The sequence below is a fragment of the Leptopilina boulardi genome, unplaced genomic scaffold (assembly GCF_019393585.1).
Source record: "Leptopilina boulardi isolate dan_hultmark-lab unplaced genomic scaffold, ZJU_Lbou_2.1 LbouV2_122, whole genome shotgun sequence".
NCBI lineage: Eukaryota > Metazoa > Arthropoda > Insecta > Hymenoptera > Figitidae > Leptopilina > Leptopilina boulardi.
The window spans coordinates 2,241,093-2,266,594 of record NW_026137666.1 but is presented as its reverse complement, the minus strand read 5'-3'; the positions used below and the strand labels follow the sequence as shown (position 1 = coordinate 2,266,594).

The 25,502-nt window shown below is 27.9% G+C and overlaps 1 protein-coding gene across 2 annotated transcripts in view; it reads left to right on the top strand.

Moving 5' to 3' along the window:
• The window catches only part of LOC127286964 (uncharacterized), a 65,579-nt gene that overhangs the window by 33,693 nt on the left and 6,384 nt on the right, over nt 1–25,502 (top strand). Inside the window, exon 3 of one of the 2 annotated variants that reach the window (XM_051313634.1) lies at nt 8,025–8,334. The exons of the other annotated variant lie outside the window; for it this stretch is intronic. Coding sequence (XP_051169591.1) covers nt 8,025–8,057 — 33 coding nt within the window. The 3' untranslated portion in view covers nt 8,058–8,334. Of the gene's footprint in view, nt 1–8,024; nt 8,335–25,502 lie in introns of those variants that run through there. 2 annotated transcript variants of the gene reach the window in all.

Below are 25,502 nucleotides of genomic sequence, written 5' to 3'. Positions count from 1 at the left end.
TTACATTTGTTAATATTTTACAACTCTTATATCTAATTATTTTGCACAGAAAAATAAAATATAAAGCAAGGAATTATATAATTTTGAACGAAAAGTTGATTTTTGGGGGTGTTTACCCCCAAATTCATGAGGGTTGGTGATAAATATGCTACTGTTTAATTCCATTTTTGTGCTATATTATTATAAAGCAAAAAAAAATTTTTTTATTAAACTTTTCTTTATATTGTGAAATGTCTATATTTCCGTAAAAGCTTTAGGGGTGGTTTTCATCCCTTAAATGTCCACAATTGCGGATAAAAAATATACGTGTTGATTAGTTTTTCGAGTACTATAACATATATCAAATGAATGAAATACGGAGGGGGACACTTACCTAGTGTTCCTTGTAATTAGTATAATGCAAGGAGTGATATTTGTTTTTTTCGAGATTAGAACTACAAGATTTGATAAAGAGTCATTTTGTGAGAAGAATCCAATTGAATAAAAGGAGGTCATTATTTGAGATTATAAAGAGCAAAAGAGGAAAGAAATATTCTTGGTAATATAGATTTCTTGTAATACATGCGAAGATTAACATATTGTAATTGATTTATTCTTCAAGAAAAAGAGAATTTAGAGAATAAGGAGGAGATTTATTTGGTCATATCATAAAAAAAGGAATTTACTTGATTAAATAATAAAAAAGGGCATTTGTTGTTATTGTATAAGGGAATACATTGAGATTTGTATAAATATTAAATAAATTGTTTAACTATTTATCTGAATATTGAACACAATTATTTACGCACGTGTATCATACAACATTTTTTGCAACACCCACCTCTAAAGTTATGTATCTATTATGAAGAATTCCAACTCTCTATTAGAATAATTTCGATCAGGAAAAATATCATTAAGCAGGAGTGTATAAATTTAAAAGTAAAGTTCGTTTTTTAATTTTGTGGTTTTGTATGGTCTAAAACAATCCTTATATTATGTGAGAGAAATTTCGGTGCGTAAAGTAAATTTCAGTGTGTAAAGTAATATTTCAGTGTGTAAAGTAAATTTCAGTGCGTAAAGTGAATCACTTTACACACCGTTTGCAAAAGAGCTTCTTTACACACATTATGCTGTCGTCTTCTATGTACCCTAATAAGTGTGTATACGAAATTACAAGTGATTTCAGTAACATTTGTCAAAGATACGACGATTTAAGTTTAAAAATTTAATGAAAGGAATTTGAAAGGGTAATGAATAGTGAAAATTAATGTGTTTATTGTGTACTTTTTGTGTGCATCGCACAACGTTTATCGACAGCAAGTTACAGGTTACACCGGTGAACGCTAGATAGCAGCACAGTAAACCATTAATAAGACTTTGACAAGAAAAATATTTAACCCACTGAACGTAGATAATGCATTTAGACGCAAATAAAAAAAATTCTAAGGACTTATTGAATATTTATAAAAAATGTTACTAGGGGGTTTTCGGGGTCGCTAATTACAAAATTGATATCAAATTTGCAAAATTCAAAATACGGAATAAAATATAACGAAAAGAAAAAAATTAAAACATATTAAAATTTTCCATCAGCTTGTTAGTCGAGGATTTTTAGGTTCGCTGATTACGAATATAATAACAGATTTTAAAAAATCAAAATGGCGGATCAAAACAAATAAATATTAATCGAATTTTTCCAAAGCTTATTATTTGATGGTTTTTGGGGTCGCTAATTACGAATCTGATATTAGATTTTCAAAATTCAAAATGGCGGATCTAATATGGCGAAACAAAAAAATTAAACTTTAAACAAATTCTTTGGACGTACGTTACTCGGAGGTTTTTAGGGTCGCTGATTACAAATATAATAACAGATTTTCAAAAATTAAAATTGCGGTTCCAATATGGCAGATCAAAACAATTAAACATTAATCGAATTCTCTCAAAGCTCGTTATTAAGGGGTTTTTGAGGTCGCTGATTACAAATCTGACATCAGATTTTTAAACTTTAAATATACCCGGGGTATATTTTCGGTCACTGATTATGAATCTAATATTAGACTTTCAAAATTCAAAATAGCGGATCAAAAAAATTAAACACTTATCGAATTCTCTGAAAGCTCAAAACTCGGTGTTTTTTTTCGGTCACTGATTACGAATCTGATATTACATTTTCAAAATTCAAAATGGCGGATCAAAAAAATTAAACATTAATCGAATTCACTGAAAGTTCGTTAATCGAGTTGTTTTTTCGGTCACTGATTACGAATCTGATATTAGATTCTCAAAATTCAAAATGGCGGATCAAAAAAACTAAACATTAATCAAATTCTCTGAAAGTTCGTTACTCGGAGGTTTTTTGGGTCGCTGAGTACAAATATAATAACAGATTTTGAAAATTCAAAATGGCGGATCAAAAAAATTAAACAATTATCGAATTCTCTGGATGGTTGTTTAGTGTTGCATTCGAGCGATACGAAACGAGTTCGAGTCTCGTTTTATCTAAGGCTTATTATCGTCTCGTTTCGTCTCGGTTTAAAAAAATCTATTAAATATGATTTGAAAATTGAAAAAGACAATTTAATCAATATATTCACGTTTTTAATAAAAATAGCGGCATTTGAATATTAAAAATTAAAGAATTATTTGACTTTATAAAAAAAACTAGCTAAAAGAAACGCGCGTGATATCTATAATTTTTTATGAAAAATGAAACATTTATTTTTATTTGACGGACACTTATTGGAATTTTGATCTCACAAAAATAATAATATTATTTTTGTAATCGTTACTGTATTACTATTTCAACATTATGGTGTTATAATAATATAATATCTATTATTGCCCAGTCAATATGACCTTTAAATTTTGTACTCAAATAAAGATTATATGCTACGATCGTCGAATTGTCAGCAATACATTTAAATGACACATCTCAGGATCCATGCAGGGTGAATTCCTATTTTGTTTACCACAAGACCCATGAACTTAAAATCGCTTTACAATGTTAAAAAGTTCTGGATTCTTTATTTCGTCTGTGATTTCAGCACATATCATTTTATTTAAAGTTTCTGAATCGCAAATTTGTGTACGTAAACATAAAGTTAAACGCACATGTGGCAATCCACGCTTTTTTCTTCTCTATGAAAGACGATACATATAAAATTGTAAATGAATAAAATTACAAGTACCTTGAGTATGCTTAAGGTTAACAGTCCATCCAGGATCACCATAAGGAAACATTGTAGGATATGTCATGGGATCAAAATTTTCCCTAACAATAAGACTAGAAATTATTTTCTTATTATTTTCTGTTGTGCATACTGAATTTACATCAACATGTAAATCCCTCTTCAATTTCTGTAGATAATTTCTTCATCTTACAGGACAAATTTTTTTCTTTGGGTATTTTCTTTTCATTATCAGTTTCAGTAGACAGAACTCTGTTGTCATTTTTACTGGGAAAAGTCTTTAAAAAATATGAAAGGTTTAGTTTACCATTTTGAAGTTCTATAGCTCGATTTATGAAAAGACAATTCCAATCATTCTCTACAAATCGAAATCCTAATATTTGACATTCTAACTGCCGGAAAATGATTTAATTAATTTTTTTCAAAAAATGAAATCAAATGCTTGTTCATTATATTATTATCAGTTTCATAAATTAATCTTTTAATTTACACTGTTAACCAATACAGATGTTGCAAATACTATTGCATTATACTTCACACTTAACTGTACCAATCGGTTGTTGATCAAAAAATTCTGTTGGTTTAAAAGGCAACAATCTAATTAAATATTCTATTTGATGAATATTCAAGCACCCTGCATTAAGGCTATCAAAAATATAAAGTCTTACTCCATCGTAATACACACAAATCCAATGACCAGAATTGTTATTACCACCAAAAACTATTTGAATATGTTTATCTCTTTCTCTAATTGGAACAATTAAATCAAGCATTTGTAAATACAAAGTACGTTGCATAATAAAAAAAGAATTTGAATCATTTTTTAATAATTCTTGAAATTTATACATATGCATATCATTTAACATTTCATTTACGTTTTCAATTATTTTAAAATCTTCATTACTTAAAATAAAATACTCTTTTATGTTCGACATGGTATCCTTCTTCAACTTTTAAACTGCCGATAAAGTCAATTTTCAAAACAAATCGTTTATTTTAGTTTATTGCTTTAAAAAATTTACTTACATGTGTTTCACCTATAAAATATTTCATTAACTATAATTCAGCTAACGAATGCAACAATGATAGTCTTATATGAACGTGAATTTTCATTGTTTAATCTTTTTCCATATTATATTATTTTCGATAATGATTATTATTTAACTTATTTTCCTCTGCACTTTTTATTAATATTCAAATCAATATTTAACTCACAAACTATTATTTAACCCATAAAACAACTTTAACCCTTAAAACAATATTCAAACCTCTTTCTATCTATTTAAATACTTTTCCAAAAGCCAGCATCCTCTATTATCAAACAGTCAAAAGAGTGGGGGTATAACACTTCTCCTCAATGGAGTGAAACGGCTACTGCTGATGTGAGATAAACATAGAGCAACCGTCGACCGTTGCAACAACATTGTAGTAGTGTTGCTAAAAAAAGCTTCTAATAGTCTCAGGTAACTTAACTTGATTATTATATAGTTTATAATATTTTTCTGCAATTTGTCGATCAATAACTTACTGCATGTGTTGAATCTTCTTTTATTATATTTGTCTTTTTCATTTTTGTATTGGGCCCAAAAAATATGTTCCTATTTTTGTATAATATTAATAATTATATATGTATTTTGAAGATAAATCATCGATTATTGAATAATTTTTTATGCATAAAATAAGGATATTGAATAATATTGGTATAGAAGATATTTGTTTCTTTTGGTTGTCTTAAATGTTTCATATAAAAAATACTTCAATCCATTTAGTTTTTTTGGTATTGGATAACATTGGCATTAAAGATATTACGATTTTAAGGATAAAGAAAGATATTGGATAACATTAGTATTGAATATATTTTGATAATGCAACAAAAATATTGATTGTTTGATAATAATGGAAGCTGGCTTTTGGAAAAAAATTTTGGGATTGGATAATTTTGGCATTAAAGATATTTTGATTTTAAGAATAAAAAATGATATTGGATAACATTAGTATAAAATATATTTTGATATTGGAAAAAAATATTGATTATTTGACTACAGTGGAAGTTGGTTTTTGGAAAAATTTTTTGGTATTGGATAAGATTGGCATTAAAGATATTTGGATTTTGAGGATAATAAAATATGATATTGGATAACATTGGTATTGAATATATTTCGATATTGAAAAAAAATATTGACTGTTTGATAATAGAGGATGCTGGCTTTTGGAAAAGTATTCAAACCTCTTTCTATCTATTTAAATACTTTTCCAAAAGCCAGCATCCTCTATTATCAAACAGTCAATATTTTTTTTCAATATCGAAATATATTCAATACCAATGTTATCCAATATCATATTTTATTATCCTCAAAATCCAAATATCTTTAATGCCAATCTTATCCAATACCAAAAAATTTTTCCAAAAACCAACTTCCACTGTAGTCAAATAATCAATATTTTTTTCCAATATCAAAATATATTTTATACTAATGTTATCCAATATCATTTTTTATTCTTAAAATCAAAATATCTTTAATGCCAAAATTATCCAATACCAAAAAATTTTTCCAAAAGCCAGCTTCCATTATTATCAAACAATCAATATTTTTGTTGCATTATCAAAATATATTCAATACTAATGTTATCCAATATCTTTCTTTATCCTTAAAATTGTAATATCTTTAATGCCAATGTTATCCAATACCAAAAAAACTAAATGGATTGAAGTATTTTTTATATGAAACATTTAAGACAACCAAAAGAAACAAATATCTTCTATACCAATATTATGCAATATCCATATTTTATGCATAAAAAATTATTCAATAATCGATGATTTATCTTCAAAATACATATATAATTATTAATATTATACAAAAATAGGAACATATTTTTTGGGCCCAATACAAAAATGAAAAAGACAAATATAATAAAAGAAGATTCAACACATGCAGTAAGTTATTGATCGACAAATTGCAGAAAAATACTATAAACTATATAATAATCAAGTTAAGTTACCTGAGACTATTAGAAGCTTTTTTTAGCAACACTACTACAATGTTGTTGCAACGGTCGACGGTTGCTCTATGTTTATCTTACATCAGCAGTAGCCGTATTGGATAACATTGGCATTAAAGATATTACGATTTTAAGGATAAAGAAAGATATTGGATAACATTAGTATTGAATATATTTTGATAATGCAACAAAAATATTGATTGTTTGATAATAATGGAAGCTGGCTTTTGGAAAAAAATTTTGGGATTGGATAATTTTGGCATTAAAGATATTTTGATTTTAAGAATAAAAAATGATATTGGATAACATTAGTATAAAATATATTTTGATATTGGAAAAAAATATTGATTATTTGACTACAGTGGAAGTTGGTTTTTGGAAAAATTTTTTGGTATTGGATAAGATTGGCATTAAAGATATTTGGATTTTGAGGATAATAAAATATGATATTGGATAACATTGGTATTGAATATATTTCGATATTGAAAAAAAATATTGACTGTTTGATAATAGAGGATGCTGGCTTTTGGAAAAGTATTCAAACCTCTTTCTATCTATTTAAATACTTTTCCAAAAGCCAGCATCCTCTATTATCAAACAGTCAATATTTTTTTTCAATATCGAAATATATTCAATACCAATGTTATCCAATATCATATTTTATTATCCTCAAAATCCAAATATCTTTAATGCCAATCTTATCCAATACCAAAAAATTTTTCCAAAAACCAACTTCCACTGTAGTCAAATAATCAATATTTTTTTCCAATATCAAAATATATTTTATACTAATGTTATCCAATATCATTTTTTATTCTTAAAATCAAAATATCTTTAATGCCAAAATTATCCAATACCAAAAAATTTTTCCAAAAGCCAGCTTCCATTATTATCAAACAATCAATATTTTTGTTGCATTATCAAAATATATTCAATACTAATGTTATCCAATATCTTTCTTTATCCTTAAAATTGTAATATCTTTAATGCCAATGTTATCCAATACCAAAAAAACTAAATGGATTGAAGTATTTTTTATATGAAACATTTAAGACAACCAAAAGAAACAAATATCTTCTATACCAATATTATGCAATATCCATATTTTATGCATAAAAAATTATTCAATAATCGATGATTTATCTTCAAAATACATATATAATTATTAATATTATACAAAAATAGGAACATATTTTTTGGGCCCAATACAAAAATGAAAAAGACAAATATAATAAAAGAAGATTCAACACATGCAGTAAGTTATTGATCGACAAATTGCAGAAAAATACTATAAACTATATAATAATCAAGTTAAGTTACCTGAGACTATTAGAAGCTTTTTTTAGCAACACTACTACAATGTTGTTGCAACGGTCGACGGTTGCTCTATGTTTATCTTACATCAGCAGTAGCCGTTTCACTCCATTGAGGAGAAGTGTTATACCCCCACTCTTCCAACCCGGGTCTATGTTAAGTTCTCGCGTGAGGCAGATATTACGGTAGGCCTGAGTGGCGTTCTCGGGAATTAGGCATTTTACCTTGTGACGTCAGAGGCTGATGACGTCGAAGCCTGGAGGGACAACAAACGAAAAAAACAATAAAGAACTGTCAAACAAGTGATTTTGAGGTTAAGTTTTTGAAGTTTTCAACGTTACCAATTGTAGATAGACTATAGTAAAATTATTTGTTGTCCCTCCAGGCTTCCAGCTGATCGGGCAGCCATATTTGAAAGTGAAATACCTAATAGGTGTTGGTAAGTTAAGTATAGATACACCACTTCCACTCACGAGAACAAGCATATATTGCTCCAATAATAATAAATTTTAATATTCAAAAGTTTTATAATTTTAGTTCAATTCAATAAACCTACATGATGTGTTGTAAATCGATTTTACCGAAAGGTGCTGGCGCCAAAAATTTCCTTCCTGCTTTTTATTCTCCAGTACATATAACCACATGCTGATTGTTCAAACCGGGCTGGTAAAGTGGGGACAGAACTTCACCTTTCAGGACAGTATTTAAAAGGTCATCGACCATCTTACGAACCCTCAACCGAAAGCTGTTTTGACAAAACAAATTTCAGGTAGAAACCTTCGAGAACCCTAATTATCAAAGTAAAGATATATATGTATATATAATCTAATAATAATGAGAAAATTCAAGTACTAAGAAAATGTGAATGAATGAAGGAATGAATATAAAGATGATTATTCTATAATAATAATAATTAGTTACTTAAAGAAAACTGTCTCATAAAAATAATATAATTTCTTATTTTAATGTGTTATTCAATAACTATAAGTATATAATCTTTAAATAAGTTTTATTTTTTAATATTTGTCAGATTGAGTTTTAACCTTACTTTAACTTATTATTTATATATATTATTTACAAAGATTAAAATTTTAATTGTTTTAAGGAAATGTTTAAAACTTTTAATCTTTTATATATACAATTTAATTAATTGAAAAATATAAGTCCAATAAAAATAAGAAATAATTACTTCTTGCAAAAATAAAACAGGTTTCAACATTGATAAACTTATTTATTTTTAACCAAACCAATTAATTTAACTATAAATCAAACTTAATTTTTAGAATTTATAACTGAATTAATTTTTGATGTTAAGAAACAAGCATTTCAAGAGATAAGACTTATTAAATGTGTTATTGAGTTATCAGACAATTTATTTCGATGTTTACGAATAACCAATGAACTTCATGAAAATAGTCGCTCAGACGGAACGGATGTCGCAGGGGTGCAAAAGAAATCGCGTGCCATCTTTCCAAGGATTGGATAAAGTAATTGATTGTCTTTCCACCATTTCAGAATATCTGTATTCTTTCCACAACGTTTTTGAGCTAAATATTGGTCTAATTCTCGACGCCACTCTCTAGACTGAAGCGATGAATTTTTACGAGTGGAGTTGCACTTTTGATTCTTTCGTTTTGTTGGTTCAAAATCGACTGTTTCCGAGTCAGAATCGGATGCATATAAGATATTGATATTAAACGTGCCTTGATCTGAATCTTTTGAGTTTTTCTTTTGAAAATTTTCTTTTTCAGCTACTGGACTCTACCAATAATTTATTAATTAATATATTGTAATATTTGTTGTCAAAGTCAAAATTGTCAAATGGCAAATAATTGCTTGAAGTGTATTTAATTTTTTTAATATTTAATTATTAGTTATTAAATATTTTTGACGACTTGTTGAATTGTGTTTTGTTTTTATCATATTTCTTATTGTTTAAAATTCATAAAAAATTATAACATTTAACTTACGTATAATTGTTTTATTTTAATAAGTAAAAATAGTGATATTTTTATTCATAATACCTTCGGCTTACAGTTGTTGGTTTGATAAATATTCTCAAATTTATGTCTCCAATTTATGCCTAGGATCAAGTATTAATATAGCGCAATAAATCTAGTGACTCTTGTGATAATGTTTCAAAAGTTTTTCTATCGCAGCATCTAAAGAATCGATGAGGTTTTAATCAACTCGAGTTTTAGAGGTTTTTTTAATTAATTTTATTTTTGCTTTTTCTAATTTATCGAGTAGAAGGTTGAATCCAACAATAACAAGTGGCAGAGTAGCATATTTTTCACCACTGAGTACTACCGACAAAACTTTAAAGTACTCCAAAAACTTGGCTGCCTCCTTTAAAAGTGACCACTCAAATTCGGTTATCAATAAGTGATTCAAAGATATGTTATTCGCGCATAACATAGTTATTGCAGGTTCCATATTAAGTGATAGCATTAACATGTTATAAGTTGAATTCCACCTTGTGGAAACATCAACATTCGGTGCTAACATCGTAATATCACAAATGGTGCAGCAACTCTCCAATTTGTTTCGCCATTGTTCCGAATTTTTTAAGCGATTGAATAAAGAACGTAGTGTTGGGAGCGGGGATATTGTCCCTTTTTCTTCTGAATAAAAATCTTGTACAGAATTTTTTTCTTCATCCTCGTCATGATCACTCTCATTCTCTTCGTCAATATCATCAATTTTTTTAAATGGACAGCATTGTTTGTGCTCCTAAATTTAAAATATGTGCGTAACAGCGGTAATGTTTATCAACAGGATTGAATCCGTTTATTAATTTAGCCAATTCTTGTATGAACGTTGTATTAGCTGCTTCGTTGTCCGCTGTTATACCTTGGAGCTTGTTAACTACTTGATGTTTTAGTAGCGTGTTGAAGAAAATTTGAGCAATGTCGAAACCTGAGTGTTGACCATTAGAAGGAACAAAATCTATTACCAATGACTGTAAGTTCCAGTCATCATCGATTAAATGCTCAGTTATTCCAAAATAAGATCGATGAGCAATGGATGTCCAACCGTGGATGGTGTAGGAGATTTTATAAGAACTGGTGTTCAAAATATCCATGATAATTCCATGTTTCTCCTTGAAACTTTGTGAAACCAATGATTTTAAACCATTTCGAAGTAGAAGTTTCATATCAGATTTGATTTATTTAAACAGATCTTGTATCATTTCATCCTCAAAAAAGGAATATGTGTAATGCATTTTCGAAACACAGTTAACTATCTTCTTTTAAAAAACTTCTTGAGAAAACAGCTAAAAAATAATATAATAATTGAGTACTTAAAAGTAAACATTTATAATTATTTTTTTAAAATATATAACAATTTTTTGTCATAGTGAACTGATATTTAAATTTTTTTTGTTACATATTTTTTATTTTCACTATTAACCCCTTCGCAGTGTAGTAAAAATAAAGCTTTAATGCTCTGTATGTGGGAAAAAATTTTTCTTTAAATTGATATTTAAAAAAACCCGAAAACCTAAGAATACTCATTGACAAGTTTATCGTATTGTTAAAATAATGAAGTGAACGATTATTTAAATAATTAAGTAAACGATCGATAATTTATCGCATTGTGCCTACTTATTTTTTTAGATGCTGCTATAGCGGTCATACACACTGGTGGCACGACATTTTTATGACTCCCCTGGCGGATTGTGTAAACCGAGAAATTGACTGAGCTCGGTCAAGTTTCTGTTCGTTTGGGTTAAAGGAAATATATTGCAAAAAATAATTGAAATATTGGTAAAATTGCTATTAGGAAATAATAATTAAGGTTTTCTGAGCCGTTTTATGCAATATTATTGGATAATTAAGCTCATATTATTAAATAATTAACTTTTTTCATATTGAATTAATATTAATATTAATTATTTTTGTTATTTATACATTAAACTAGTACTAAAGAATTAAATATATAATATATAAAAATTTTTTATCATTATTATAGGGTAAAATAAACGAAAAAAAACATAATTTTTAGGACCTTTTCTATGGTTTTCACCATAAAAATCAAATTTTCGTGTATTGTCACTATGATTTTTGTGATCAGTTGATCAAAATACATAAAAGTACGTAGTATAAAAAAACCAAAAATTAATATTTTTTAAAAATTCGAAATTTTTAAAAAAATTCCGAAAATATTGTAATATTGGTTGCCCACGATTTGAATAGGCTTAAAATTTATGTAAAAGGAAGTATTTTTTTCAAAGAATAGATCAGTAGGTCAATTGAGAAACATAAATTGTTGTCTTTAAAACATAAAAGTTTGATAGTAATATCGTTTGAAAATAAATTTGCTATTTTTTTGAAAAGTACTTTTAAAAACACACATTTTGAAAAAAAACTTTTAAAACTGATGCCAACAAACCTTAATATTTTAAAAAACTGAAAAACGACGTTTATTTAAAAAATTTTTTCACTTTAAAACTACAATGTTGAATGTGTAATTTCTTTTATGTTTTTTATTGTTTTATGCTACATTTTTGTTTTACTTTGACATAATTTTGTTTAAATAAAAAAATTATGAGATAAAACAATAATTCTTAAAAAATTAAACTTTAATAAAAATATTTTACATACTTTTTTATAATTTTGATTTTGACATAAAAATTTAAAAATTATGTAAAATATTTTTATTAATTGAATTTTTTAAGAAATATTTTTTTTATGAGAAACTATAAAAAATTTTATTTAAACAAAATTATTTTTGTTGTCCCAAAAAAATTATTTTATAAAATATAAAGGGAATCCTTAAATTTTTTTAAACCGCAAAATGACAGAAAAAAATTCACAAACTGTTTTTGAGCACCATCTACTAATCAACGCGTGCATTACGTCTGTAATATGCATATATATTAAGGTTACAACAAAAAATTTTTATATATTTAATTATTTAGTAGTAGTTTATTGTAGGGAAGTGTAGTCAGGGTTGGACATAGTTTTGACTTTTCTCTATAACTTTCTGTGTAGGCAGAATTTTGAGATTTCTCGCATATGGTTCGAAAGATCTACTAAAATGTAATGTTTTTGCTGAACATTGTAAAAATATTTCACCAAAAGTTTCAGAGTTATAGTCAATTAAAAAAAGAAAAAATAGTAGTCAGGGTTGAGCCACTGTAGAAAATTAATGAAATATGCAGATAAATGATTAATAATGACCTTCAAATAATAGAATGGCGCTCAAATACACTTTGAAATGTGTAAAGGAAACACGAAATTGAAATAAAAAGCCCTTATTATGTAATTTTCAGATTTTCACTTGTATCGCGAAGCTGGTCTGAAAAGTAAAAGAAAATATAAAAAATTTGTATTTTCTTTCTTTCCAATGGAAATGAAGTTTTTGATACCTCTTTTAGTCGACGAATGAATTTCCATTGTATGAACCCTTCATAATTGCAAAATTTCTGGGTGGCTCAACCCTGACTCACACGTCGTTTAGCGTCACATCACCATATTACGTTCCACATTTTCATATAACATCTTAATGAACATATATAGTATGAAGATATCGATCACTCCGAGTCAGGTATTAAAAGAAAACACAATTTTAACGTTTTCAACGGCTCAGCCGTCCTCTTCAGAAAACTAAAAATTTTTTATTACAAAAAAAATTAAAAATAAAATATATTTTCACAATTATTGTAGAAGATTATTCAGAACAATAAAAAATTATAAAAAAAACCTTTACCATTAAATTAACATAATGATAAGGAAACTTTTAAAATTGTTAAGTAGATATACAGTGCCGGTTCTAGATACAGATTCCTGCACCGACATTTACCGACATTTGAAATAAAAAATGGTTCTAATCCATTCTAATCGAGAAACTTCTAAAGAGATACAAAGAAAAAAAATTTTTCCTGAAAATTCCCCAAAAACTTGTCTCCCAAAATTTGTAAATTTTTTTCAAAATTGAGAAACGAATAAGTATATTTATGAAGTACAAGTTGACATACAGAGTTTCACTATATCTCCTGATCATACGGTAAGTAGAAAATATTTTTCAAATAAATTTGGTTTTCTTAATATTTAAATAAATTGTTTAATTATTTAATAGAATAATAATTATACAGATATTATCAGAATAAGGAAACATCACCTGTTAATGTTATGAGTGGTTTTTTGCTTGGATGATAAAAATAGTTACATACATTTCAGAGAGGAATCATCTGTAGTGTAATATGAGATATGTCAGCACAATAAAATTAGAAGACATATAATACTTATTATTATTATCAATTATTATTTATTAATAATTATTATTAATTATTACAATTATTATTAATTATTACAATTATTATTATTTATTACAATTATTATTATTAATTATTACAATTATTATTAGTATTATTAACTCTCAAGATGTAATTTTTGCATGAATTTTAATTTATTTTCACATCAGCTGACAATAATGATTCAATCTAAATCTTTTAGAAAATGATGAAGTATATTTAGTAAAAAGAGATAGAGAAAAATGTATGACTATAAAAGAGTGAGGAAGAATTTCTTATTACTACATTGTATTGTTACGTCCGATGTGAAATATCAAGGAACAGTTAAATTTTTATTAATTCACAATGAATTTTGACTATTGTAAAGAATTTTTGAAGGTTATGAATACTGCTTTAGCAACTTTAAGTAAAAAAACAACACCTGAAGAACTGAAATTTTGGATTAAAAATAGTGTAAAAAATGTGAATCAACTTACTAAACTTTTAAAAAATAAATCATTACCATGTGGAGAAAAGAGAAAAATTTTATCAACAATTGGACTTTTGAAGGCAAACAGTCGGAAATTTAAGAAGCTAAGGAGGCGAAGATTAGTCCTCAAGGAAGATGAGAAATGGATCAGGTGGGATGATATCGAGAATGCTTTTAATAATCGAATTAGAACAGGTTTAATAATAAATTTAAAACATAAAAATTTAGATTGTTTTTTTAGTGATGCGAAAAACATAATTATCTCTAAAATTAAAAAATTTTTTAAAAGAATGGGAAATTTGAAAGTTAATGTTGTTTTTGCAGCAAATTATAGTGCTTTAGAAAATGGTAGAGAAATTGATGATGTCAAATTTTTTAACACAAAAAATTCAAAAATTCTTGAATCAACAAATTTTGATAAATGGTTTGAGAGTGAAATTAGAGAAAAACTTTTTGTTAAAATTGATGATTTTCAACAGAATGAGTCAGGGTGGTCTTTGAAAGAAATTTTAAATTTAACTGTGAATATTAATAAATACGTTCCTCTTTCAACTGGATTATCAACTTTTATAAAAATGCCACAATTTATAATCAATAAAAGAGCTGTTATTAATATTAAAAATAATGATCAATTCTGTTTTTTATGGTCAATTATTGCCCAACGTTATCCAGCAAAGAGTAATGTGTCTTGCACTAGTTCATACCCACACTTCAAAGATACTGATTTAAAGATTGGTGATATAAATTTCCCTATTTCTCTAAATGACATTTCAAAATTTGAAAAACTAAACAATTTAACCATTAACGTTTATGGAATTGATAAAATTAATAAAAAAAATGATATTGTTCCACTTTATTTAAGTGAATATAAATCAGATGAACCAACATATCACTTATTAATGATTGAAAATAATGAAATTGACTTTGATGATAATGATGATATTTTTCAATTCAAGAGAATTTATCATTTTGCACTAATCAACGATTTATCTCGATTAGTTAGTTCACAGATTACAAAAAATTGTCATAGAATATGGTTTTGTGATAGATGTTTATGTCATTTTACACATGAGCACTCTTTTAATAAACATGCTCCTGATTGTGAAAAATTAAATAAGTGTAGAGTTTTTATGCCAAACGAAGATGATAATATTTTAAAATTTAAAAATTACAAAAATAAAGAACATGTTCCATTTGTTATATATGCTGACACTGAAAGTCTTTTAGAACCTGTAACAAATACCTTCGTGAATACAGCTCCATATCTAAAGCATATTCCGACAAGTGTGGCTTTCTATTTACATTGTAACTTTGATGAATCACTCTCTGAATTTAAAATATTTCGAGGATCGGATTGTATTAAATGGTTCATGAATGAATTGAAGCAATTGTCTGTAAAAGCAAATTCTTATTTTACAAATATAATTCCAATGGAAAATTTAACTTTTTCACAACAAATGCAATTTAATACAGCAACAAATTGTCATATATGTGAAAAAACTTTTAAAGAAGATGACATCAAGCACCGAGATCATTGTCATTTTACAGGAAAATATCGTGGTCCTGCACATCAAAGTTGTAATGTAAACTATAAAGATTCACAAGTTATTCCAGTAATTTTTCATAACTTGTCTGGATATGATGCACATTTTATTATAAGAGAACTTGCAACATCTTTTGAGGGTGGTATTAAATTATTACCAATAAACAAAGAAAAATACATTTCCTTTACAAAAGATGTAGAAAATACAAAAATAAAATTCCGATTTTTAGACTCATTTAGATTCATGCCCAGTAGTTTAGAAAAGTTATCTTCATACCTTGAAAATAATAAGAAAGAAATCACAAAAAAATATTGTAGTAATTTAGATGAATTCAATTTATTGACAAGAAAGGGGGTCTTTCCTTATGAATATATTAATAGCTGGAAGAAATTAGAAGAATGTCAGTTACCGATTAAAGAATCTTTTTATTCTAAGTTAAATGACTCTCATATTTCAGACGAGGACTATAATCATACTTGTAAAGTATGGGAAACATTTAATTTGAAAACATTAGGTGAATACTCTGATTTATATTTAAAGACTGATGTTTTACTTCTAGCTGACATTTTCGAAAATTTTAGAAAAACATGCTTCTTAACATACAAGTTAGATCCACTCCATTATTATACTGCACCAGGTTTGGCATTCGATGCAATGCTTAAGTATACAAACGTAGAACTTGATTTGCTAACAGATATAGAAATGTTACTTTTCATTGAAAGAGGTATTAGAGGTGGAGTATCCCAATGCTCAAACAGATATGCGAAAGCGAATAATAGATTTATGGAAAAAGATTTTAATCCCTCTGAATTAGAGTCTTATATAATGTATTTTGATGTCAACAATCAGTATGGTGCTTCTATGAGTGAATATTTGCCATATAAAGACTTTGTATGGTTTCAAGAATATAAGAATGACTTTTACTTGGATATTTCAGATGAATCTCCAGAAGGATATATTCTTGAGGTTGATCTTGAATATCCTGTTGAACTTCATAATTTACATAAAGACTTCCCTTTATGTCCCGAGCATTATGTACCTCCACTTCCAAAATGCACACTTCCAAAATTAATTCCAAACTTATTATCAAAGAAAAGATATATAATTCATTATAGAAATTTAAAACAATATTTATCATTGGGAATGAAATTAATTCAAATACATAGAGTTTTGAAATTTAAACAAAAATCATGGTTGAAGCCATATATTGATTTAAACACAGAATGTAGAAAAAAGTCAAGTAATGAATTTGAAAAAATTTTTATAAATTAATGAATAACTCTGTATTTGGAAAAACTATGGAAAATATTAGAAAACATAGAGATGTAAAACTAGTGACAAAATGGGAAGGAAGATATTGTGCTAAAAATTTAATCGCTCAACCAAATTTTCATAGCTGTATTGTATTCGATAAAGATATGGTTATTATTGAAATGAATAAAACAAAAGTGACGTTTAATAAACCAATTTACACAGGATTCACAATTTTAGATATATCAAAAATAATAATATACGACTTCCATTATAATTACATAAAGAAAACTTTCGGTGAAAATGCAAAATTACTGTATACTGATACTGACAGTCTTATTTATTTTTTCACAGTACCAAATATTTATGATTATATCAGACGGGATTTACATAAATTTGACACATCTGATTATCCAGAAAATAATATTTATAATATACCTCTTGTAAATAAAAAAGTTTTAGGACTTATGAAAGATGAGAATAATGGTAAAATTGTAGCCGAATTTATAGGTTTGAGATCAAAATTGTATGCTTTCAAATTATGGGGTGATAATGAAGAGTTAAAAAAGAAAGCAAAAGGTGTGAAATTTTCAACATTAAAAAGAATAGAGTTTAATGATTTACAAGCACACTCTTGAAAAATCTGAAAACCTGATCCAAAATCAGCACTTTATTAAAAGTAAAAAACATGAAGTTTATACATTCAAACAAAGTAAAGTTGTTCTCAACTGCCAAGATGATAAACGAGTCTTGTTACCAGGAACAACGGACACACTTCCTTGGGGTTACAATTCACCATGATGAAAAAAATTACCAATAAATAAATAGGGTGAGTATTTCTTCTTTTAATTTAAATTTAAATATTCACACAGCAGAAGTCGAGGGGGAATTTACTCAGGTAGTCAAGTGTACACTCTTCCTGTAATACTTGTGTAATAACGTGTAATAACGTGTAATAACGTGTAATACCGTGTAATAATGCGTTATTACAGTGCTGTAATAACGCAAAAAACTCTGTAATATCTCTGTAATAATGTGTAATACTCTGTAATAACGTGTAATACTTAGTAATAAGAGTAATATGAGGTGTAATACCGGTAATCAAGTGTACACGTTTTTAACTAGTAAATTCCCCATCAGCAGAAGTGAAGTATGAAAAGAGTGTTGATTTCAAAATATGATACCCTGCTTACACTTTAAGAATCACGAATTGTTTCTTTCAGCTGTTTAGCTGATAAGAGATGGGATGGATTTCAACAATTGAGCCGCCGGAAAGTAAAAGGGCGCATAAAATTTGTACGGCCGTTCGAGTTGGCCCCTGACGCTTGAAAATAGTTTTTCAATAATATTTCGTAAACGGCTATTCCAATTGCAAAAATATTTTACAAAAATGTTTGTAAGACCCTAGTGAACATTTTTTTCGGGATAAGTTTTCACTGACTGAAAATTTTTCAGATAAACGAAGCCCTTGAAAATTTGGAAACGTAAATTTGTCACTGTGAAACAAAAAAATTCATAACTTTTTTCGAAATGAAAAAATCACATTCTTACAAAGTTTGTCGTCTTAAGAATAGTTTAAACTATAATTCCTGTAAATTTTGTCAAAAAATATTTATAACTTTGTTTTTTAGAGCGAGTTGAAGTGAAAAATTTAATTAAATTTGTGTTTTTTAAGAAACCAGTTTTTTTCGATTTACTCGAAAACCGAAAAAGATAGAGATTTTTTTCATAGAAGAAAAAAGATGCGGAATAAAATTTCCAGTAATGTAGTAATAAAAAAAATTTTTTTTTTTAAATCGATTTTTCAAGCGTCAGGGGCCAACTCGAACGGCCGTACAAATTTTATGCGCCCTTTTACTTTCCGGCGGCTCAATTATGCAGACCAATTTCAAAGATTTTATATAAAAATTTTCTACACATTTCATAAAGAGTGGTCAAAAGGAGGATAATAGACAAAACATTATGTTATTATTATACATATGGACAGTATTGAAGATGAGATTTCTTTCAGTTTAGTATCACTCCTGCTCGAAAGAAGTAATACATTTTTTATTTAAAACGTACCCCTAAAGAAAAGATTGGAAAAAGACATTTATAGTCAAATTTCAAATCTTGCTAAGCAATAAAATTTTCTTTATTATAGTGTTGTGAAAAAATAGTTGCATTAAATAATTTAATTTTTTTCAGTTTGAAAAATGGCAAGTCCGGTTTACAGCCAGGTGCAGTCATCAGTTGTCGTGCCAAAGGAGTGGTGTAGTGCTTTACAACATAAAATTTTAATGGAAACAATAAACTTAACAATTAACACTTTTGTGGAGCAATATTTAGAAACAGATGTAGAGCCTGATATATCCTTTAAAATTGAGGATATATCAGCTAGACTAAAATTAGTGAATGGTGAATATGTTTTTATGCCACCGGGATATCCAGAATATTGTAAGGTACAGAGTGCGATTTCTGTACCTGTAGAATGGTGCCATGCTTACGATTTTAATTTTCTTCTACCCGTGCTCAACTTCTCAATAGAGCAATATATTGAAAAATATATGTCTTTAAATTTCGAACCAAAAATTATTTTAAAAATTGAAAATACTTTTTGTGCTTTAAGAGCAGTGAATAATAATTACATTTTTACAAAAATTGGACAATAGAGTTTAAAACCAGTAATATAAATAATCTTTTAATATATTAAAGTATAAAACGTTATGTATAAATAAATAAGTGAATAATCGTCAAATATATTTTTTATTTTCTTCTACCCGTGCTCAATTTCTCAATAGAGCAATATATTGAAAAGTATATGTCTTTAAATTTCGAACCAAAAATTATTTTAAAAATAGAAAATACTTTTTGTGCTTTAAGAGCAGTGAATAATAATTACATTTTTACAAAAATTGGACAATAGAGTTTAAAACCAGTAATATAAATAATCTTTTAATATATTAAAGTATAAAACGTTATGTATAAATAAATAAGTGAATAATCGTCAAATATATTTTTTGTAAAATGTTATGTTTCAATAAATTTATATGAAAAGTGTAAATTTTTTTATTATATAAATAATTATAATCTAAAATAGATAACTCATTTATACAAAAATAATTGTTACAGACATGTGACTTAATTGTTACATATATGTGACCTAATTGTTACAGATATGTGACCTAATTGTTACAGTTATGTGACCTAATTGTTACAGTATTGTGACCTAATTGTTATAGTTTTGTGATCTAATTGTTACAGTTTTGTGATCTAATTGTTACAGTTTTGTGACCTAATTGTTACAATTTTGTGATCTAATTGTTACATTTTTTGTGACCTAATTGTTACAGTTTTGTGACCTAGTTGTTACAGTTTTTAACAACCTTTTATATAATATAATTAAATTAGGTTAATAAACTGTAACAATTAGATCACAAGATTGTAATAATTAGGTCACAAAACTGTAACAATTAGGTCACAAAATTGTAATAACTAGGTCACAAAACTGTAAAAATTCCTACTTTAGTCACCCCCTTTGCTGCACTGACGTCTCAAGATTATGTGTCTCTCCATACCTTCGTCCCCCGCTTCATCAACATGTGCTTAGACCCCGGCCGCTCATCACCTCTTCTACACACCTACAAACTATGTGATACATCGAATGCAGCTTGGAGTTGAAAACATTACTCATTTCTTATTATTTGATTTTTAAAATAAATAAATATTAAACTTTTTAAAGAGAAAAACAACAAAACAGATGCAAACAGCTCTTGTTATCTTCTTTGTTTCTTCTTCTCGATCACTTTCAGACCCAGATTCTTCAATAGTTGAATGTTTTGAGGTGTTAACCTCTTGGTTGTGGTGTCGTAACTGACTTTTTTTTACACATTCTGGCTTCTTATATCCGTAACCAATTCTTTGATTATAGGCAATACCCATTTATACTGCTTTCACATGCAATCTAATGGTAATTGTTTCACTTTGAAAATTTACAAGATTTCCGTCCTGATCAACAATTCGTAACTGAATTTGATCAATGGTCTTGACGGCGATAGGCAAGTAAATGACATGAGATGGTACATCCACTATTTTATATCCTGGTGGAACTGTTGGAAAAAATTCATGAATCGTGTGGACCTTCATATTATTTATATATGCACCGGTTGTAATATTACATTCAACTCGTAGTGCATTAACTTTTATAATAGACACTGGTAAGTTAGATTGGAAATATTTATCAGCTTTAAGAATTTGAGGTTCAAATCCTAATAATTGGGCTATGGAATCATCTTTTTGAAAATTAATGTCACGATTGCACAAAATCTCACTGCGTAAAGTATTGTTATTTGGTTTAATATAAATTTCAATTCCTTTGGGTTTCAAAACACTTTGTAAATAGCGCTGTATATCACCAATTTCATAGCTACCAGTTGGTATAGTTATTTCTTCTTGATCAACATAAAACTTATTGTGTCCAATATCTACATTTGGGATAGAGTTAAATGTAAGAAATTCAACCAGACCAAGTACATAATTCTTATGAGGTAACAATTCAATTGGTGGAAAATATTGTGTCTCCAATATGGATGATTTACCTGATAAGGTAAATGTTAATGAATCGTTCATATTGCTAGTTTAATTTATACTAAACTCAATGTTTCAGTGCCTTTGTTTTTAAAGAGTAAACATAGTTTTAACCTCAAGTTTATTTGAAAGAAATTTTAAACACAAATGACCACACACATAGGTATTAAAATTTTGATACCTCTTATGGTTGTATTTAATAACATTAACACTGAAATACTTTACAAGATCTGTAGGAGGTTGAAGATTACCAAAACTATCAAAATATTCAACATCATTGTTCATCTTCCTATAAGCTACCCAATGGGTACCAGCATTATTTCTACTATCCAAATTTACTATGGCTGATTCAAATTTATAAGGTCCTGAAACTGGTAACTCATCACGCATAAAAACACCACGAAAGTGTGGAATTTTCATAATTTTAGCGTATTTAAGTATATCGTAATTAGTCAATGCTCTTTTTGGCAATTTTACGATTTTTTGGGCTTTTTTTTTAAACCACATGCTAATCCTAATCCTTGTTTATAAGGCTTAAGATAGAGACCTTTTCCTAGAGCTATTGATTCCATGGTTCTGTTATGGCGTTGACTTTCTACTAGTTGATTTTTAGCTTCTCTTGCCTCATTAACTGCTTTTGCTATTCCAGCAGCTCCACCAGATAGTGCCCCTATTGCACTGAGGCTAGCAAAGAGTGGTATAAGAAATGGTAAAAAACCACCAACTTTTTTCGGTATAGGCAAAATTCGAGGTTGTTTCACTTTACATTTTCCACCCGCTACTTTCACAGCTAAACGTGCACCTTTTAAAGCTGACTTTATAGCAGAAGATGTATCATGGCTTGGTGCAATAAATTTTTTTGATGCTAAAACAATATTTTTTAATGGAAATGTAGACTTTTTATTCTTTTTCTTTTTAATTTTCGATTTAAGACCCATTCCCAATTTAGTTTTCATTTTCATAGCGTTAGTAATTGCCCAAGCTGCTGCCTTTTCACCAAGTTTAGCGTCACTAGCATGTACACGATTCCAGGCTTTTTCTGCGAGTTTTTTATCTGCAACGTGTCTACTTTCAAGGCTATTATTTTGAGAATATGCAATATCGTGTTCCTTACAAGCTTGATCAAGAATATTAATGCCAGGATCACCGCGTGCCAATCGTTTTGTTAATTTTGTACCAGGCCCACAGTATTGATAACCAGGAATATGTAATTCAATAGGTAACTTGTTGATAATTTTATTTAAGAGACCTTTACCACGTTTGATAGAGTTTTTAGAACTGTTTGCTTTTTTCTTTACAAGCATTCTTTTATATTTCTACAACGAGTATCTTTTTAAGACTGATTTCAAAATGTATAAAAGCAATGTATTTATACTTTCTAGCTCAGTTTACTCTGAATATTTAACCTTTCTGAATTGCATAGGATATATTGAATTAAGTTTTAAGAGAATAATTTACATTTTTCACTAAAAAAAATTAATATATAGACTGATATACTAAAAATAATAACAGTTTTGTATTTATACTCTTCCACCTCAGATAATATCAAAAGATGGAGTTCAAAGAACAATCAACAAAATTACCTGTGTTAGATTTTGATAAAGTAACACAACAAGAGTCTAAGACAAAACGTCATGGAAATCTGTTACCCAATACGGTAAGAGCAATTTTTTGTGGTCCATCGAACTGTGGAAAAACAAATGCTTTACTTGCTCTACTTTTACATTCAAATGGACTAGGCTTTGAAAATATCTACATTTTCTCCAAATCATTAAATCAACCAAAATATAAATTTTTGGAAAAAACTCTTGAATTAGTGGAAGGAATTGAATATTTTCCATTTCATGAACATGAAGAGGTTATTCAACCAAACGAAGCAAAACCAAATTCTACAATTGTCTTTGATGATATAGCCTGTGATAAACAAGATAGGATTCGAGAATTTTTCTCAATGGGTCGTCATAGACTTATTGATTGTTTTTATTTATGTCAAACGTATACACGGATTCCAAAGCATTTAATTCGAGATAATGTGAATTTTTTGATAATTTTTAGACAGGATGATTTAAACCTTAAACACATATATAATGATCATGTCAATACAGATATGATATATACAAAATTTAAGGAATTATGTTCCTCATGTTGGAATAGTGACAAATATGGTTTCATTGTCCTTGACAAAGATAGTGATCTTAATAATGGTAGATACAGAAAGGGTTTTGACTGTTTTATAAAAGTTTCTGAAGCTTAAAGTGATTTGCACCCAGCCTCTAAGATTAGTTATAGCTTAAACTTGGTTCAATTAAGATGTCATCTTCAAGAACTGAACAAATTCAAAAACAAAAAGATATTGCGCTGCATTTGGCAAAAGCCAGTGACGCAATTCGACGATGATGATGATGATGATGATGATTCATTGTTGTATGAGGACAATGGATCACATTCTTCTTCTTCACCATCGTTAGATAAGGACACAAAAATGTATCTTGAGATGTTAAATAAAAACAGTAGAGAATTCGATAATATATGTGGTGTAAGAAAATCAGGTAAAAACAAATTAAAGATTGGTAATTCTCCGATAAGTTTTAATGAAAACTATATAAATGTGGCTAATTCAACATTTCCTAGCAGTAAAGGATTACTTGAACTCCTTTTCAAAAAAACTCCAGATGAGTCTTCGATCTATGCTAAAGATTTGGGAAATTTCAAAAAAATACTTGTCTTGACAAACGCACATAAAAAAAACTATAAAGCTGATAGTGACATTCGTGAGAGTAAATCCTTCAAATTTAAGCGATTTATAGACAAATTATCTTCACCTACTAAAAAAAGAAATGGTAAAAAAAATAAGATTTCTTCTCGTGGGGGTGCCTTACCTGAGTTTATGATTGCTAAACAAACAAATAAAATGGACTATATATATTGGGATGATCCAAATGAACTAGTGGATAGACTAGGTTTACTGTTAGCATCTCAGTCAGCAGGAAATCCAAGCCACACAAACGAAATTTTATCAATCATTGAAGAACTACGAGAAGCAAACATTATTTATTAATTTTGATTAATATAAAAACAAATCAGTTGAATAATGTCTCTCGACGTATTTGGACGTTCTTTTAAAAAAATTGAAAATTCTATTCGTGGGCCTCCTGGAGTTGGCTTTAAATATACAACAGAAGGAAATTTTCAATGTTGAAAATAAAAAGTTGTGTAATGTTGCAGAAGCTTTAAGAGAAGGTGATGCAACTAACTTGAGTCTTGTGAAAAAAATTGTGAGCACTGAAGTCAATGAAATTTATAAGATATTAGGATCTATGAGATCTGATATACTTAACAATAATATAAAAATAATAAGACTAGAAGATTCTGTAAATAAATATATGCATAATCTAAAAATAAGTATCGAAAGAAATATAGAGTGGTTAACACTTAATAAAGAGTTTCTTACTCAGTTGGATAAACGATTAAGTGCACTTGAATAAAATAAGAAAAGTTTGATTTTAAAATATGAATGAAGAGAAGCAAGCTCTAATTAGAGAATTGCATAAACCTGCTAGAAGAAATTATACTAGGCGAAAGTTTGATATACGAGCAATCGATGACACTTGGCAAGCCGACCTGATGGATATGTTAACATATGCAAAGAAAAATAAAAACTACAAATATATATTAACGGTCATTGACAATTTTTCAAAATACGCCTGGGCTGTTCCTGTAAAGAATAAAACTGGTGAAGACATTTCAGCTGCAATGAAGACAGTGCTGGACCGAGGCAGGGTGCCGAAAAACCTACACGTGGATCAAGGAAAAGAATTCTATAATATTAATTTCAAAAATCTCATTAGAGAATATAAAATAAATATGTATTCCACATTTAGTAATCTTAAAGCTTCAATTTGTGAACGTTTTAATCGTACCTTGAA